Raw genomic sequence first — 17966 nt, forward strand, 5'->3', positions numbered from 1 at the left:
CCTTGTGGCGAAGGAGGTGGTCAGTTTAGGTGGTCGCCACTAAAATGTATTCAAACTACCAGTAATGCATGGATCTGCAGTGTAATTAGAAATAACAGTTCCATGCTGGGAGCAGGAAAAGCTAGAAAATCCATCTGCATCACAAAACATGTGCAAAACAGATTTCAGTGCAAAGACATGGCCGGACACCGTCTCTATAAAAAGCCTTTACTGAAACATGGCGATACGTAGTTTTATTACACACTTCTATAACCTAAGAAAACACACTTAAACGCTTAGTTCTTCAAGGGTTCTTTAGCAAAGTAAATGGTTTATATAGAACTATGAACACTCAAAGAACCCTTTGCGTGATTAAACGGGTCTCTGCATGGTGAAATGGTTCTTCAGACTGATGGAGAATGTGCTGTAGATGTTTTCTGAAAAGGGTTCTATATAGCACCACAAAGGGTTCTGCTATTGTTACAATATCAAACTTATGACAAAAGAAGAACCGTTTTGGTGCTACATAGAACCATATACAAAACATCAATCTCCATCAGTCTGAAGAACAATTTCACCATGCAGAGACCCATTTAACCACGCAAATGGTTCCTAAAGTGTTCATAGTTCTATTTAAACCATTTACTTTGCTAAAGAACCCCTAAAGAACCATCTTGTTTAAGAGTGTAGCTCAAGCAGTTTGTATTAAAGTCCCTGTAGTTGCTGAATAATAAGTAATATCTAATAAGCCTGGGATTTTAAGGGGTTAAGATTGTCTCAGAGAAATTAAGCAGATCTCACTATTATATTAATGAAGAACTGATTTCTGAAATGTGGAGATTAACATCAGCATCTCACTGTGAGAAGTTCTGGTGATGAAGGAGAAAAGCGTGAGTTCTCTTTCTGCACTGACAGACTGCTGAGAGAGTTCTGTGATCTAGAACAGAGCTGTGTAAGAAAACGATGAGATCTCACGCTTTTCTTTTGGAGGTATTATTCAGCTGAGGCTGGGCTGAGAAGAGTCAGACACTGAAGAGTTCAGCCACATGTGGGACAACATTTTGATCAAAGTGAGAAAATCTGAGTTTTATCTCTCAGGAGCCAAATTTCAGAATCAGGAGAAAACGGCCCTGAGTCTCACTCTGATTCCACACTGGACTGAACCACGTCTAGGAAGGAGATCAAGAGGAGGTCTGATTTAGGATATGTCTTTCCTCTGGGCCGGGAATTTTTTCGGTCTGTGATTTATTTTGCACATGCTTTGTGGATGCAGATGGATTTTCTAGTTTTCTAGCTTTTTTTCTAGTTTTTTTTCACTCCCAACATGGAGTTGTTACTTGATGTTTGAGTTTGCTGCACCGCGGCCTCAGGAGCTGCCTTTCTGCCTCACTTTTGTGCAGTTAACTGGATTTAAGGCCAGAGAACTCAGTCCTCTGCAGCAAACACCAGCATCTAATGTCTGTCCAATGAATTCCCCAGAACAACTGACACAGCAGAAGAACCAGAGTGAATGACAAACACTGTGAGTGTGTGCTGATGTTCTAGAACTATCTGAATTAGGGTGAGAAAAGTCTAGAACAGTGTTCATGGGGAACATTCTAGAATAGCATGAATGGAGAAGAACTTTTAAAACAGAGTGAATCAGGAACACATTCTAGAACACATTCTAGAACAGAGTGAATCAGGAACACATTCTAGAACAGCATGACTGAGAAAGCAGATCCTAGAACACTGTGAATGTGTGTTGACAATCTAGAACAGAGTGATGGGGGGGAACATTCTAGAACAGTGTGAGCAGGGACAATGTTCCAGAGCAGAGTTAACGAGGAAGATATTGCTAGAACTGTGAATATGGAAGAACACTCTAGAACAATGTCAATGCAGGATAACATTCTAGAACATTGCAAGTAGAGCAGAACATTTCAGAACAGCATGAACGGGGGCGTTCCAGATCAACGTGAATGAAGGAAAACATTCAAGAGCAGCATGAATCAGGAGAACCTTCTAGAACAATGTGAATGCAGGATAACATTCTACAACACTGCAAATAGAGGAGAACATTTCAGAACAGCGTGAATGGTGGGGCATTCTTGAACTATGTGAAAGAGGGTAGAACATTCTAGAACAATGTGAACGAGGAAAACATTCTAGAGTAGCATGAATCAGGAGAACCTTCTAGAACAATGTGAATGGGGAGAACATTCTAAAACCATGTGAAGGGAGAGAACCTTCTAGAACTGTGAGAATGAGCGGAACACTCTAGAACAGTTCGAATGAGGGGAGAGAACATTCGTAAACAATGTGAATAGAAGAAGGCATTTCAGTGTGAATGGGGAAGAACATTAGGGAGCAAATCTAGATCATTTGTTGGTGCTTGTTTAGTTTTATTTATATACATTATTTTTATTATTATATTATTTTTATTAATAATAACTATCACAGTTAGTATTAAAGGCTCATTTTGACAGGTTGTCTGTTGTCAGTCTAATAAGAATGAAGACGCTGTGAATCGAAGTTAAATTCGTTGTAAGTCTGAATTACAGACGCTGGATTAGTGTTGATTGTTTTGGCTGAGGTGAGTTCATCACTGTTCTCTAGTAAAAATACTGTTGTGCCTCTAAAAGAACAGGAAGCACCTGTTAACGCCGTGTGGTCTGAGGTGCGTCACTCAAGCTAAAGCGCTAAACGAATAAAAGATGAACGTGTTAGTGGAGCTTATTTCTGAAGCCCACTGAAGCCCTCACTGCTGTTCCTCAGCGGTGAGAAAAGTGCCGAGTGTGCTTTTCTCTTCAGGGCTGAGACTTTGTGCTGGCTCAGTAAACTCTCTCGTCCTGCTCAATAACAGAGAGGAAAGCAGCAGTTTAATATGTTTGTAACCAGGCCACCAGCGTCCGGCCCAGTCCAGAGGCCTGCACTGCACATTTTTTTGTGTATCCCGCTCACACACCTGATTTAATTCACGAAGTAAGAAGCAATAACTGGCTGATGAGCTGAATCAGCTGTTAAAATTATACTTACACAGCTATTAAAGCACATAACACCAGTGACACGTTATGAAGTTATGTGCCTGATGAGCAAAAATATTTATAAATTAGTGAAATAGTGAGCAAGTGTGACTCACCCTCTCATGCCTTGAGCTGCTTCCTCTCTGATGAGCCTCGACCCAAATATGCAGTTTAATAGAGCTGAAAATACTGTGGTAAAATGTAACATAAGAGTCCTGATAACACCAGTGACCAAAATCTCTGTGACAAATTATTTTTAAAATAAAATATATACTTTTTAAATGTTGTATAATGTTAATGATATAAAAATTATATATGAATTTGTTTTATATAAATCCTTAAGTTAAACCTCTTAAAAATACTGTTTTATGTTAAAAATGTTTTCTCAAATGTTAAAAAATCGGTTTTGTGATGAGCTGTTATACAGATGCAGAGCGACTATGAAACAGGATGAAAAAAGAAAAATCATTGAAATCATAAGGGAAATGTGTTATTTAGTCTTAGGTCACTGTGTAAATGTACATACTGACTTTTGGAGCTGTGCCTAATATTTTAAGCATCTTTTTAAGCCCTGCAACCTTTGTGACATGGTTTCCCCTCCAAATGGAGAACAACCCTTATCATGGAATTTTTCTTTGCACTCTTAAAATAAGAGTTTAGTGCACTACATAAACATTCTCAATGTTTCAAAATGTCCAGTTCACGCCCCAGTCCACATACGGACACTGAGCTGCATTTACTGCCAGAAAGCCTCAATGTTAGTGCTTCCTCCCACCAATCCAGCTCTCCCCTTCCCTTCTAAAATGATTGCATCTCTCCAATGCAGGGGTGCACAAACTTTTTGTCTTTGGGGCTAAAGTGTGACAGTTGTGGTGGGTTGAAGGCTAAAAAGGCAAACCAATGTACAAATTAAGGTCAGTAGGCTTCAAATGAAGTTTTTAAAAAATATAGTTTAATAAAATTTGACTAATTTGACACTAAAATACAATTGAATAAGTTTAATAAGTTATACAGTGGAGTCTAAAAGTCACAATCTGGGAATAAACAACAATCTGGAAATAAGTCCAACAAATGTATCCCTTCCATTAAAGCTCATGTTCAAGGCAAGTTAATTTACAGTCGCATGTAAAAACAGCCCTGGTTAGATGACTTGTTTTGTTGATTTTCTAAATAAAAATAAGTGAACACATCCTTCACAGAACACACTTAAATATGGCATTTTTCACAACATTTAATAATTTTTCATAACATCTAATATTTCTCATGCTGGGATTATTGTACGCTTATTATAAGATTGCTTTACTGATTTCCATTTGTTTTAAGTGATTTTAGTATGTCATAGTGTCTCACTATATATTTTGTTATTTTATTTATTATAAGAAAAGTGCTTGAAACAAGTCAAATTATCCACCAATATAGTGAGATACTATGACTTACTAAAATCACTTAAAACAAGTAAAATGTCTAGAAATAAGTTAAATAATCTTATAATAAGCACAATAATCCCAGCATGAGAAATATTAGATATAATGACTAGATTTAAGATCATTTCACTTGACAAGATACCATTTTTTGCAGTGTACGACTGTGTTTCATTCACAAAGGCATTTCAAAGTGCTTTATGTAAAATAAAAGTAGAAAAGAAGTAAAATAAAAACAGAAACACAAGGAATTACAAACAACAGTGAAAACAAAATGAAATTGAAATAATTTAAAACAGAATAAATTTAACTCAATTCAGACAGCTCTCAGGTGGATTTGATCTACTCATCTGAGGCTTTTGCACAAACTTGTGGAGTCCAGCTCGAGTGCACGCTGTCATTAAAGCAAAAAAGGGGCATACCACCAAATTCTGAAATTCATTTAAATATTTGAAAGATTCCACTTTAGTAATGAATAGCTTTGTATTAAATTAGAAAGAATTCAAAGCAGAAGCATTTTCACCAGCGCCCTCAGATGGGCCAAGTCAAACATCCTGAAGGCGCAACTTTGGCTGTACTGCATGTGGAGCAGACCCAGTGGTGGTCAGTGTGATTCAGGTCTGTCAGTGTTGTGCAGTATGTAGAGCAGCGCTGGTTTCTGAGTGCTGTGAGTTAGAAAATCTGCTTCCTGTCCGTGTGGCCCCGGAGCGGCGGCTCTGTTTGAAGAACGGTGGGGCAAAAGTGTTTGCGGGTGGGGCAGGAGCGTTCGGGTGGAGCGCGGGGTCCGGTTAGGGGCAGTGCGGGGCTATCCTGTCACCCTCAACACTGTCATCTCAGTCACTTCCTGCACTTCCTGTTTGGCACATTTCTAGTTTAAACACGGCCTTCCTGCCCATGTCCGGCCCACGCAGGGACCCAGCTATACGCAAAACATGCTCTTCTGCCCACAAGCTCTGATTAATGCCCAGTAGTCCAATATCACTTTACACGGATCATGACTTTGCCTATGAGTCCAGAGAAGACCTGCTAGATTATACACTGAAGGCCATTACAGGGTGTGGTTCTCCACCATAGACAGTGTTCAGAGCAGCGTTCAGACGTACAACACCCATATAAAAGTGCAACTGCAGCACACGCTGTTCCTTCTTGTGGAAACCACGTCCCTTTGTTGTGTTTTTATGGATTTCTCTGTTGTCCTGCTGCGTCTGCACTGTGAGAACTGCTCTGAGTGAGTCATCGCCTCTTCCTCTTCAGCCGATCCCTCTGCCAACTCTCTGAGAGGTTGCGGCCCACACGGGCTAGTGCAGGTCCCCGGGGCCCACCGGGCAGGTGGGGAGGGCCCAACACGAGAAAGTGGAGCGTGGCCCACTTCCTGCCTGCACTCGTTCAAATCAGGATCCCTCTGTTCGAGGAGGCTGTTTCACTCCTCCCTCAGCCTTTTTGTTTTGTAGATTCACATAAAAATCCCCCTCATCCCAAACATCCGCAGCGCTGGTGGGCCGCATGCTCAAAGCAACAGCTGGGTTAAAGGGGAATTCAATAGCTGAGATGTAAACAAAGTCAGTCAGAGTGGTTTGATGTGAAATGCTTATCGTAGAGAAACTTACTGACTCAGATTTCTTTACAGTGGTGGTCATAGGAACCAGGAGACACAATATATACAATATAGGCTTTTTATTTAGCACCCAAAATGACCAGTGAACCTACACGTGTCTTCTGAGGCTTTATATAAAATAGTGCCAAATCTGACAAAACATGTTTTGTTTGGGGACTATTTTGCTCTACAATGCCCTGCATGTCCCTCTCCACCATGACTGTATTTAAAAACTGATGTTTTAGGCCAAACACTTTCCTCAGAAAACAATGTCTCAGTCGTCAGGCATTGTATTCAGAACATTTTCTGCAATATCATGATGTGAGGCAGCTTTTAAAGGCTTTAAATGCTCTTCTGTTTGTTATCACCAACCACTGTGAACAGTTCTGACTTGGAAAGTTACTCTAGACCAAGTTACTCTACATCTTGACAATATAATTACGCAGAGATTTTGAAAAAAAGGTGGAATTCCCTGTTAAATTCAAATTTACCCCATAACTCAGTAATTGATACCTATCATACAGTGTATGATGATACAGGCCATGCGGTCTGCACAGTGCTAACTGGTGGGGAATCAGCTTTAATTGCTTGTTAGCTACATTCACCTCATAGTCCAGTACAAAACTGAAGCAGCAGATTTCAGGCATGTCCTGTCTGATCTACTACACTTGAATTAAAGGGGAAACTGCCACACTTTCACTTTAAAGCTACAGTTTGAGTTTAAGGGTTTGTTTTTTAAGTTTTTTAAGTTAACCTCAACTAAATAGCAAATCGTTGTTGTCTGAAGAAAACCTCCTATCTCCAAAATGGTAACTTTACAGGAGAAGGAAAAACCTACTTTACTTTTAATGTAAGTCAATGGAACCAGACATTTTTCCAAGTCTTTTTGGGCCGTTTCTTTTGGACCATTCTTCATTAAATTTACACACAACGAAAAGAATCTCTTAATAATGAAATTATTATACCTATACCTATACTATACCTTCTGAAGTCTTATGACTTCTTTTCTCAAAATGTTGACTTGCTATGTCAAAACAATTAGTTTAGTATCTCATAATAATGACTTATTACCCCAAAATAATTACTTACTTTCTTGAAATTTAGTAACTCATTATATTCTCAAAAATACAAATCAATATTTCAAGACACCGAGTTAATATTTCAAAAACATATATCATTCATTTAAGATATTGGGAGGAAATGTCATTATTCTGAGATAAGAAGTCAATATTTCAATAAAGTACTACTTACTTTCTTGACATTCATAACTAATTATGATTCATAACTAAACTAAAAACAAGTTTATATTTCAAGAAAATATGTTTTTTAAAGATATTAGGTCAATACTTCAGTAAAATTTTATTAATTTGAGATATTAAATTAATAATTTAAGAAAATAAGTCATTATTTTGAGATATTAAGTCAATGTTTTGACAAACTGTTGCCAGAACCAGCGAAGGGGAAAAACCACAACTGGTCTTTTCTGTTCTATCTGGTGCGAATCTGCTTCTATAAATAAAGACATGATACACAGAATATGAGGTGATTCTAAACAAAGTACTTAGAACATGAACTGGTTCCTGCTTCTAGAACCTTGTTTATGAATTTGAGGACAACATTCATCCAACTCTATTTTTCGTCTTTAGTTCAGCTGAACTGAAGCCGGGTTTTGAATCAGTCATTCGAAAACCATCAAGCCAACCTTCAATAATATGACTTGCAGTGCACATTAATTCAATCTATAATACTTTTTACCAATAAGATGTTTCTGATCATCTCTAACGGATCTTTTCCTGCTGTGTGGAGCTGGTTTAACCCTGATGTTTGTGGAGCTGCTCCTCACAGCCGGCTGCAGGATGAGGTGTCAGCAGCTTTCTCTGGGCTTGAAGGGCTCCACTGCCCTGCCAGAGTCAACAGCAGACATTTTACCTCTGCTTTTCCTTGATGTCCAGCAGCCTCTCTCTGCAGTGCGCCGTGTGCTGCCCAAATACACCAAGCCTGCCTCAGGGCGTAACTGGCTGGAGGCAGGCTGTGAAATTCTACATGCCCAGAGGAATATGCAGCCACTTGATATGGTCACCCAGGCCAGTTATTTTTGCATCGGTTTCAAGGCTGGACTCATCAGGCTTCCTGCGACATCAGCTTCAGATAAGAGCTCAGTGCACACAAAGGGAGTGCTTAGAGTTCATCTGACCCTACAGGGCTGAGAGGACATGTCTTACAGAGCCCCTTAAATGGCCAGGACCCACTAGCAGGTCAAAACATCTATTACATAGTTTAGCAGTCTATTACATAGAAGCAGTTTAAAATGACATAGAAGCAGTTTAAAATACGCTGTTAGAAATAAAGGTTCAGTGCAGGTATATTTTTTGTTCATCAATGTAAATGTGCCCTCAAAGGTACAACAGTGGTTTTAAGGTCCAATTATGCACCTTAAATATGTTTTTCCAGGTGAAAAGTACATATTTGTACCTTTTCATAACCGAATGCTTTAAAACAGAACAGTAAAATAAAAGCATGGAGACGAGACGGGGTGTGTGGAGTCAACACAACTTAGAAGATAGAATGGATTATGGTACAATTATTTTCCCTGACTAAAGGTACTGAGATGTACCCTTGAGGCTCCCACCCCAGTGACAAGAGGGGTACTCAGGTCTGGGATTTTACGGGGTTAACACAAAAACACAATCCTACACTTATTCTTATCTATAACTAAAAACCTTAAATGCGAAAATGGAAAGTTTATTAGAGCGTCAACAACTATTAAGGTCATAAGTCAGCACTGATCTTGCAGAGAAAGAGGGGAGGCGTGTTTACGAAAACAAAAGCCTCTTTACTTCTTTTTATGCACAATACAAAATACAGTTCACAGTGAATCATAAGTTAATTGTAAGCTAATGCAGTCCTCTGACAGATCACGTCTAGTGTGCAGATGCCAATCAGGCATCAAAATAAGCAGTTCATATGCAGGTCAGTAATCTGAAACAAAGAGCAAGTGCAGCAAAAGTGTTTATGTTCTAGATATATTTGGTCTATGTGTTCTTCTCTGCTTTGGAGTGTGGCTTACATTGAACTTACTTGATTCAAATGTGCACATCATTTGCACCTGAACAAAACACATTACATCAACACAATTATCTTTCAGTTTGTCTTTCAGTTTTAATACTTTTAGGAATAACTGTCTTGATGTACTAGATTTTATTCACACGAAAATGACATTGTACACATTCGAATCAAGTCAGTTGTATGCATCACTTTTTGAAGTGTACAGGAGAGGCTTCTGTACATCTAGAAATAAAACAAATATTAAGGATGTGAATGTGCAGATGAAAAAACGTTAGTTAAATCAAATTATGACCATATTCTGCTGAACTACAGTGCTGGGCAAAAGTCAGAGACCACCTCTAATTTCTATTTAATTTCCAGAAAAAAAGTCATCAAGTACAAGTTACTCATTTTTCAGTGCTAGAAAAACATATTTTCCAGAAAATTACTGCCAAGTCAACTATCAGTTTTTTCAGTATCTATTGTGTCCACCATCTGCCTTAATAAAGCTTCCAGAGTTTTCCAGGGCTCCTTGGAAATACCTCCAAAGTTCAGTCTTAGAAGTTGGTTGCATTCAAATGGTCCCCAAATTACTACTGTTAACATCAGAGCCCTATATAGAACACAAATAGTCCCTAAAATTTGCAAGGCAGCTAAGTTGAGTTTGGGTAGCTGCTTGTGTGAATAGTAGGTTCTCTTTGAAGGGTAACATTTTGTCAGTGACTCCTTTGGGAACAGCCTTTGTTGGGAGGACTCAGCTATACCTGGTTGGTTTTATGACTGAAAGGATGGAAGAGTTAAAGTGGCAGTAGCCATAGGATCCACCCAAGTAAAGAGTGGATAAATTAAATACTGACCGATTTGATTTTATACATAGTTGTTGAGGCTTTCGTATCATTTTCAGTTAATTATGTTTCCTGTTTTCCTACCTTGACACTGCAAAATGAATATCTTGTACTTATAGGCTGGAAACTGAATAAAAGTAAGGGCGGTCCTGACTTTTGGACAGTACTGTACCTCCTGTGGTGATCAAGGAAGATGCATTATGCCCTGGGCAAGTGCAAACGTGCTCAACTCTCAAAGAAAGCTGAATCTACTAACATTGGGAACAAAAATGGCACAGTTTCAAGGCATTTAGACCTGTGAATGCAAAAGAGGTAGCCAGTGACTACCCAATAACGGCCATTCACAGATATGAATACTAGCTTTTTTAAATACAGTAAGCTCTAAGCTGCCCCTCATGAGTCAAATGATAGAATACCTCTGGTACGTCACTGAATAGCCAATCACCAATAACACATGTTCATTCCATTTAACTTCAGTGACTCATTTCAGACACAGCGGACACGCCTCGATCTCCGTCTCTAACCTCTCACTAGCCTACAGAATAAATACAGCGTACAGCAACCTTTCACAACACTGTGGTGTTATGACACATTCCGAAACCTTTCCATAAGTCCCTCTCGTCACTCACTCTTTCATGCCACTGGCCGATAGGCTTTCTACGCAGGGAAGCAGATGGAGCAGCACTCCAGGCAGATCTCCAGGCAGTCGGAGGATTGACAGCAGTCCTCCAGGATGGCGCAGTCCAGCAGGGCAGAGCAGGGGTCCTCAGAACAGCAGGCCAAACCACTGCATGCCTCACTACAGCAACACGCAGCATCACACTCCAGCCCACAGGCCAAACACTGCGCCAGCGCTGAGCACAGGGACAACACCTCGCAGAACAGACACGCCAGAATACAGTGCACGCAGCAGTCTGTGAAAAAAAACACATATTAGCCATGTTTATTGGAATAGAGTGCTTTGTCTGATTCTTAGCTAAACTGTCTGACATAAACATCCAACATTTTCTGAATCACTTCCCTACACTGGAAACACTTAGGAACCTGATATCATAACATAGCGTCAAATACGTGATCCACCATTTTGGCAGGGTTAGTCGGTCTAGGTTGGTGCTTAATAGTTAAATCTTCTTTCCTACCTGCTTTTTCTTGATTTTGCTTGGTCTGTAGCCCATAGACTACAGACTATAAACCTCAATGCATTGGCAGAGCTGACTAGTATTCAAATCCACATGGCTACCAGATAAAAGATCAGAGCAAAACCAAGCAGATAGGAAAGCTCCATTTGGATGCAGCGCTAGTCAAACAGCTCACAGAAAGCGTTGCAGTGAGAGTGCCGATGAGCTGAAGCTCATTTTATACTCCAATCGTATAGATTTAATAGACTTTAGAGGATTTATCATCAGCTAACTGACTCATCGTCTCAAACAAGTTATGATGTGACTAGGAATGTTAGCTGAGGTGAAAACAGAAGCTTAGCCTTTGAGGGATCTGTTATGGATTTTTGTGGTGTTTTGCTTAGTATAGCACAGCAATAGTGTCACTAGCTAGGCTAGTAGTGTTTGCTAAAAGGCTATCTACAGTGGGCTGTGCCAGTGAAATCTGAATCAGATAGTAAAAAAGCCTGGGTGATGAAAAAAGGAGGCAATGTTAGCATATTCAGATCAATACCCCAGCCTTTGTTTTGGAGTTTGTTTGGCTCCACACTGTCAATAAGACTAATTTATCCATATAACACTGTTTAGCAACCCTCTGTCGTTTGATGGCCTTTACCCCCTTTCCTTTTGATTCAATTTTAAACATTACAAGTCTGAAAAACCGCAATAAAACAACAATTTATTTAGACTTCAATCCCATGCCAACTGCTTCCCCACAGCAAGATAAATCTTTTATGACCTTTGCACAAGTCATTTTTGAGAAACTGGATGTTTCAGATCAGCAGATTATCACACAAATGATTAGTTTGGCATCGTGTGAATGCTTCTGAAAGCCACAAGGGTTTAAATGGTCCCCAATGGAAACGGCTACCAGACACTGACTGGCAGACAGCATGAGGCGCACAGATAAAACCACAGGCAGAGCCCAGTGTAGCTGCAAGATAAGAGCAGAGCTTATTTACTGCTAACTCTATGGGTGGGGGCCTCTTTCTTCATGTGCTGTCCGGCAGTTTAAACACACTGATATAAACACGGTCTCTGGTCATTGTAAAGGTTGATCTGTTTCACTCAAAGCTCCTGGTCTGTAAACAAGGGTTTGCCAGTTCCAGCAACTGATTACAAACATGATTTAATGAAAGGTGTGATGAATTTAATAAGCTGTGCTGCTCCTGGCACTGGGAAAATCCCACTCTCAGTTCTGGGGACTCTATGCACTGCTCTTTTTGTGTTTCCCCTGTTCTGACAAGCCTGATTCAACTCATCAACCCTGTCATTAGTCAAGCCAGGTATTTTAAAGCAGGGAAACACTAAAACAAAGCAGACTGAGATTGAGAACCACTGTATTCATAAACTGTGTAGCCCAGGGCAGCATTTGGAGAACTCTGCACTACTTTTTCTGTAGACATGTGACTTTAAATATACATCTGAGAGGTGTTAGTATAATATTTTTCTTCTCACCGTCGCCAGCGACTTGCTGTATTTGAGCGGCGTTGGCTTTCAAACTCTGCTGGCTTTTGGAGGTGGAGGGCAGCCGCTTTTTGTGAGTCTGGTTGTGCCCGTTGCACTTGGGTACCTGTGCAGGGTCAGGTGCCTTTTGACCTGTAGAGGCAGTGGGAGGTGTGCAAATGGGTGGTGATCCATTGGTCACAGTGTCTGGAGGAGTGGAGCCGTTGAGAGGGCAAGGAGACTCTGAAATAGAGACAGTAGGCGACTGTGTGACATGGAGCTATTCAGGAAAAGAAATACGTTATTTAAAATTTAGTCAAAATGTCATTAAGGACAAGTCTTCAATTTCTGTAGCATCAGAGAAAAAGTCTTCCTTTCAGTTTTTCAGAGAAATCTGCAGTGATATTTTTCCACACCCCCAAAGTTCAGTCTTAGACGTTGGTTGCATTTTCTGTTTCCCACAATACAAATAATCTCTAACACAAATTTAGACTATTTAGACTAAACTTCAGACTTATTATAAAATGTATCTATAAAATGGACAAATGTAAAAAAAAGGTTTGTGTTACTCCACTTATGGGTCCATTTATGAGTCAGTCTACCATATTAGTTCAAACTGTGGTCCCACAGTAAAACTATTTAAAAAACATTGAAGTATTTAGACCTTAGATATTTATAAAGATTATCCTATGATCTATTTAAACCAACAGCAGTAACTGAGACAGTAATAAGCTACATATATACAAAATCATCATTTATACTTTCTTTTGGGAGGTGCCGGTCCCAAACACTAACCTCTAAATCTCAACTTGTGTTAATAATGCTTACATTTTTTTTTTTCAAAGATGTTTTCACTTCCTTTAAGCTGAGATTGAAAGATTTAGATTTATCATGAGTTTCATTTTTAAATAAAAAAACTTTATTCAGAAAATGCTGCCCCATGTTTTCATGTCACTACTGAATTACAGTTTTAGTCCATAGGCGGAGTCTTATTTTAGCCACACCCCTGCATTTTAGAGCAGATAGTGAGACTGCATCCATGTCCCTCATGACCACATGGTGAGCAGTTAGATCCCATTGTTTTGAAGTAAATGTGTCTCAAAGTCTGGAAATCAGTGTGAAACATTAACACTTGTCTCTACCAAAACACAGATTTTCTGTTCTCAAAATTAGCTAAAATAGTAAATACAGAACCCACACTACAGAGTCCCCACTGAAATATTGGTAAAAATTCAGTAATACCATGATTGTTTTGGCGGTGAAAAAATGGAATGATCAACTGATTATTTTAATAAGCTATGAAATAATATAAAAATCAATAAGCTACAGTGTCACTCAAGGCAAAAGAATTTTAGTCTAAAGGCTGTCACTAAGAAGTCAAAATGGGTTTTGAAATCTGACTTTGAACCAATTCAGTACAGTGATTCTTATAATAACCATAATATAAACTTCATTCGGAGGAATCATCAATATTAACCACCACTACTTTACTGCAAGTGACACCTCAGACTGTCCTTCACCGTCAGCGCTGCCTAAGAATAAAAATGTACTGTAAATGCTGTTACCTTTTTCTATTTTGTGGGGAATCACTGGTACGTGGTCGGGAAGCAGAAGAGCATCCTCGCTCGTTACTACGATGTCATTCAACGACACGCCACTTCCCCTGTGGCCTATTCCATTAGAACATGTCATCTTTGCTGAAAGAGGATTAATGAAAGTGAAAGAAAGACTGAAAACACTGTTTTCTTACCTGCTCTTATGCAGCAGAGATGAATACATCATGATGCGTAAAATTTAGGGGTTATTTGTAAATTAGCTCTGTTACTGCAATCACATGTTCTACAAAGATAAGGATATTGTTTTATCTCTTGGCAAAAATGGCATAGAACAGCACTTCAACCTACAGGACTAGCTCTGATTATACAGTCATACGCAAAATACACCCTCAGTCAAATGACATGTTGTGTTCAAAATACGTTACATCCTCTACAGGTAACAAATGAAACAACGGCATTTTTCTGCTGATTTTAGTGCATTTTTTATTTTAAAATACTAAATATAAAACACTTTTTTCCAATTTTTTTTATTAAAAATAAGTAGTAATTGTGCATTAAAATGTGCAGACGTGTGCTCTCTGTGGAGGATGTGTAACTTATTTTCACAAAAATGTAGTCTGACCAGGGGTGCCAAAACTTTTGTATACAACTGTACGAACACATAATTCCACAAAGATTATTATTACAGTGAACAGAAAGAATAGAGACCTTAAAAGGAATACAGCACATAACAAGGATAACATGGCTAATAATGCATGGAAGCTAACAGAAGCCCCTTAATCCCCAACAGTTTTCATGAACTGTAGATCAGATCAGCACTTTCTGATTTACTGACCGGGCTCTGCTGTGATGGCTTCTGTGTCAGCAGTGCTCTCTGACTGGGCGATGCGGTTAGTGTGGTTGCCGCAGCTCTTGGTTCTGTCCTTTCCACTGCTCAGTGTCACGTCCTGCTGCTGGACGTCCATGGCTTCTGTCTCCTTCTGAGACGCCTGTCAGTAACTCTGATTAAACAGGGAGAACGAGATAGCGACTTGTAGTACACTGGGCCGCACAGTCCACAGCACTTTCAAATAGCAACTATACTGACGAGTCAAACCAGTTGTTTCAGAGCAGGGAGAACACAAACCTATGCAGGATTAGCAAAGGCTGAAGTAATGCATAAAATCTCTGTGCCCATATATATATTCATGTCCATATCTGATGATTTTCAATCTCCTTTGTTCCATAAGCTGCCTGAGCTTGACTGAGCACAAATCTGAAGATTTTTTTTTTTTTTTTCAATTAATCAAACCACATGGGCAAAAATGTAGTTATATTAATGTATCATATTAAATCCAACCTTTTATGAAAATCCTAATTTTACGATGAATACATGCAAGATATAACAACATATATATATATATATATATATATACATATATATATATATATATATACGTTGTTTTTTTTTTAATAACAATAAATAATTTCACTGTAGGTCTGTGTACAAGTTCTTTTCCTTACCCTTAAAAATAAAATATTTATTTATTGGACATGAATAGGTTATATGGGTGCAAACTGATAGCAACAACACATTTTTTTACATTTTTTTCCGTTTTTATTTTTCAACATCATTTGCGCTCAGGAGCTGCTCTTTTGCTCTTGACATTGTGTACAGATTTCATGATGAGGGCAACGATATATAGTGTCTCACTCCCATCCATTCGCAGCCTTACCAGCTTTAAATCAATAATATTAGCTATGAACACTGAACAGGAGCCGATTAGATCATGACAAATGATCGCAGCACTGGTTGTCCAGTCTGTGAAGCTATGCTCGCTGCAATTTGTCTATAATCTATACACAGTCAGTGTAGCAGCTTTATACTTCCAGAATCCAAACATATCAATGCTTTTGTGACATTATTATGAATTCTGAAATAGAAACCGTTTTCTACTGAGCTTATTGAGATATCTACTGACATAATGCATTTGAGAATTTCCAACCACGGGGTTGAGATGAGGTGAAAGAGTCCTGTTTACATGCTGAGGCGCTGAGTAACTGAAAAAGCCAAACGTCCTCATTACAGGAGCTGTAAACTGCTTTCAGCCTCATCAGCAAGATACTGTACCTATACCAGACAGTCTGATTTTCACAACTAGGGGAGATTCTCATAATCTAGAATCAGGACAACACCTTTGCCAACAGCTTCCGCTTGCATGTGTTGTTTATGGTTCTATATAGCACCACAAAGGGTTCTTGTTACAGGGTTGACATTGGCATTGTAACTACACAGAACCATTTTCAAAAGGCTTCTATACTGAACCAAAGACAATCATCGATCTGAAAAACCATTACACCATGCAAACAACCACTCAGCATGAAGTAGTTCTACGTAGAACTCATGGTTCTAAACAGAACCATTCCCTTTATTATAGGGCTTGAAGAACCATCTGTAGTGTAGCTACCAGAAGTCTGGACCATAAACACTTGAACCTCATTGAAAAGTGTCTGGTCCAGAAACTCCTCAGGTACTGAGTCCCTTACAGAACTGCAGTGGAACTTCTCAGCACCATCCAGCGTCTCTCTGAAGTTTTAAAGGTTCTTTTTTCTGTTTTTGGAGTAAAATAAAAAGCTAAGGCTCCAAACTGAGAGGTGTGAGCAACAGTACAGCAACACAGGAGCTGAACCAACACAACAGAATGAAATGAAATCCCAAAACTGAAGAGAACTTTAGGAGCTAAGTTAAATGTGAATGACTGAAGTGGAGAAAGTATTTACTTTTCCTCATAAATAAACTTCAGAAGAAGAATTCTTTGAAAAGACTGATAAAAGTGAAAAATACAGCAAAATTTTGCTCAAGTACATGTAACTAAGTAGTTATAACCCATTTCTAACATGACGTATTTCACTAACCTGTTGAAACCCACAATTTACTGAGCAACAGAGCAAGCTAATTTGATTACTTGCCTGATTTTATCAGTCTGAGTGACGCCAGTAAACAAGATTAAGTGATGTAGAGGTAAAGTCTGTGGGACGAGAATGTTGAAATGACTTACAAACTAGTTTTTCGGTGGTCTGACTTACTTTGGACGGCGGTATCTGGATTAAAACAACTAAAACATAAACTTACCTTGACTTGAGTAGATCCAGCCTCTCAGTTCTAGAAGATTCGGCTCGATTTAAGGCTCGAAAGCGACGGTTAAATGATCTCTAGCAGCCAGTCAGTCACATTAGGGAGGCGTTATTATTTTCCTCACCCGGTTTTCCGCTACAACCCGCCTCCTGCGTTATGATTGGATAGTACTACACACAGACAAAGCTTCTGACCAATCCTCACGGAGGAATGGAGATACCTCAGCCAATCACAGTCGGGGGAGGGCGGGGCTTGACAGAAAACGGGTGTTAAAAATAATGACGCCGCTAAAATAATGTCTTTAGACATTTTTGGCACTTTAAACATTTAAAACATATATTTTTTTTTCAATCTTCAGACATTTTACTGTCCTCTCTCCCAGTTGTTGGTTTATTTTTATGCAAGCCTAAATATAGGTTGACCTTTTCAATAAATAGGCTAATAATAATTGTGGATTTGTTTGACATTGACTTACATTAAGTGTTAATGTTTTTCACTAATTCACAACATGAAGGACTCGAAATTGTAAAATTGTGCTGAATTATTTGAGGCACGCTCAACAACAGCTCCCCGTTGTTTTGACTGACAATGCACGCGCTCTCTCGGGAGCAAAATCTGAGGAAACATCTTGTTCTTTTAAAATGACAGAAATGAAACTGGCCTTTGAGACACCGGCGGAGTGATGAAAAGTCTGATTCATTCAATGCTTTTAGAGCTTTTATTAGACACTTTCCTGATAAATGCAGTGTTGGTGAAAAAAGGGCTGGATATAAAACCTATGAAATCAAAAAGTGGACCAGTTT

The 17966-nt window shown here is 39.1% G+C and overlaps 1 protein-coding gene across 2 annotated transcripts; it reads right to left on the reverse strand.

Annotated features, from left to right (window-relative positions):
* Positions 1-8811: 8811 nt before the first annotated feature.
* zgc:113363 (uncharacterized protein LOC791449 homolog) lies at positions 8812-17262 on the reverse strand. Of its 2 annotated transcripts, none has more exons than XM_036579488.1 (5): positions 17161-17262; positions 14884-15049; positions 14058-14189; positions 12505-12735; positions 8812-10803 (listed from the first exon to the last, which is right to left on the reverse strand). In XM_036579488.1, the coding sequence occupies exons 2-5, from the start codon at positions 15011-15013 to the stop codon at positions 10547-10549; spliced, it is 750 nt and encodes a 249-aa protein (XP_036435381.1). In that variant the 5' UTR covers positions 15014-15049; positions 17161-17262; the 3' UTR covers positions 8812-10546. The 2 variants fall into 2 exon arrangements, with proteins under 2 accessions (XP_036435381.1, XP_036435382.1); XM_036579489.1 differs by having other exon boundaries at positions 14884-15037; positions 17161-17248.
* Between the last annotated feature and the right edge of the window lie 704 nt (positions 17263-17966).

This window comes from Colossoma macropomum, unplaced genomic scaffold, assembly GCF_904425465.1.
Source record: "Colossoma macropomum unplaced genomic scaffold, Colossoma_macropomum, whole genome shotgun sequence".
Taxonomy (NCBI): Eukaryota; Metazoa; Chordata; class Actinopteri; order Characiformes; family Serrasalmidae; genus Colossoma; species Colossoma macropomum.

Bases quoted from the DNA above. Each gene is read 5' to 3' on its own strand.
- zgc:113363 (XM_036579488.1), bottom strand. From the start codon at position 15,013: ATGGACGTCCAGCAGCAGGACGTGACACTGAGCAGTGGAAAGGACAGA. The intron at 12,736-14,057 runs GTAACAGCATTT...TCTCTATTTCAG, and splicing joins TCCCCACAAAATAGAAAAAG to AGTCTCCTTGCCCTCTCAAC. The intron at 10,804-12,504 runs GTGAGAAGAAAA...TTTTTTTCACAG, and splicing joins ACAGCAAGTCGCTGGCGACG to ACTGCTGCGTGCACTGTATT.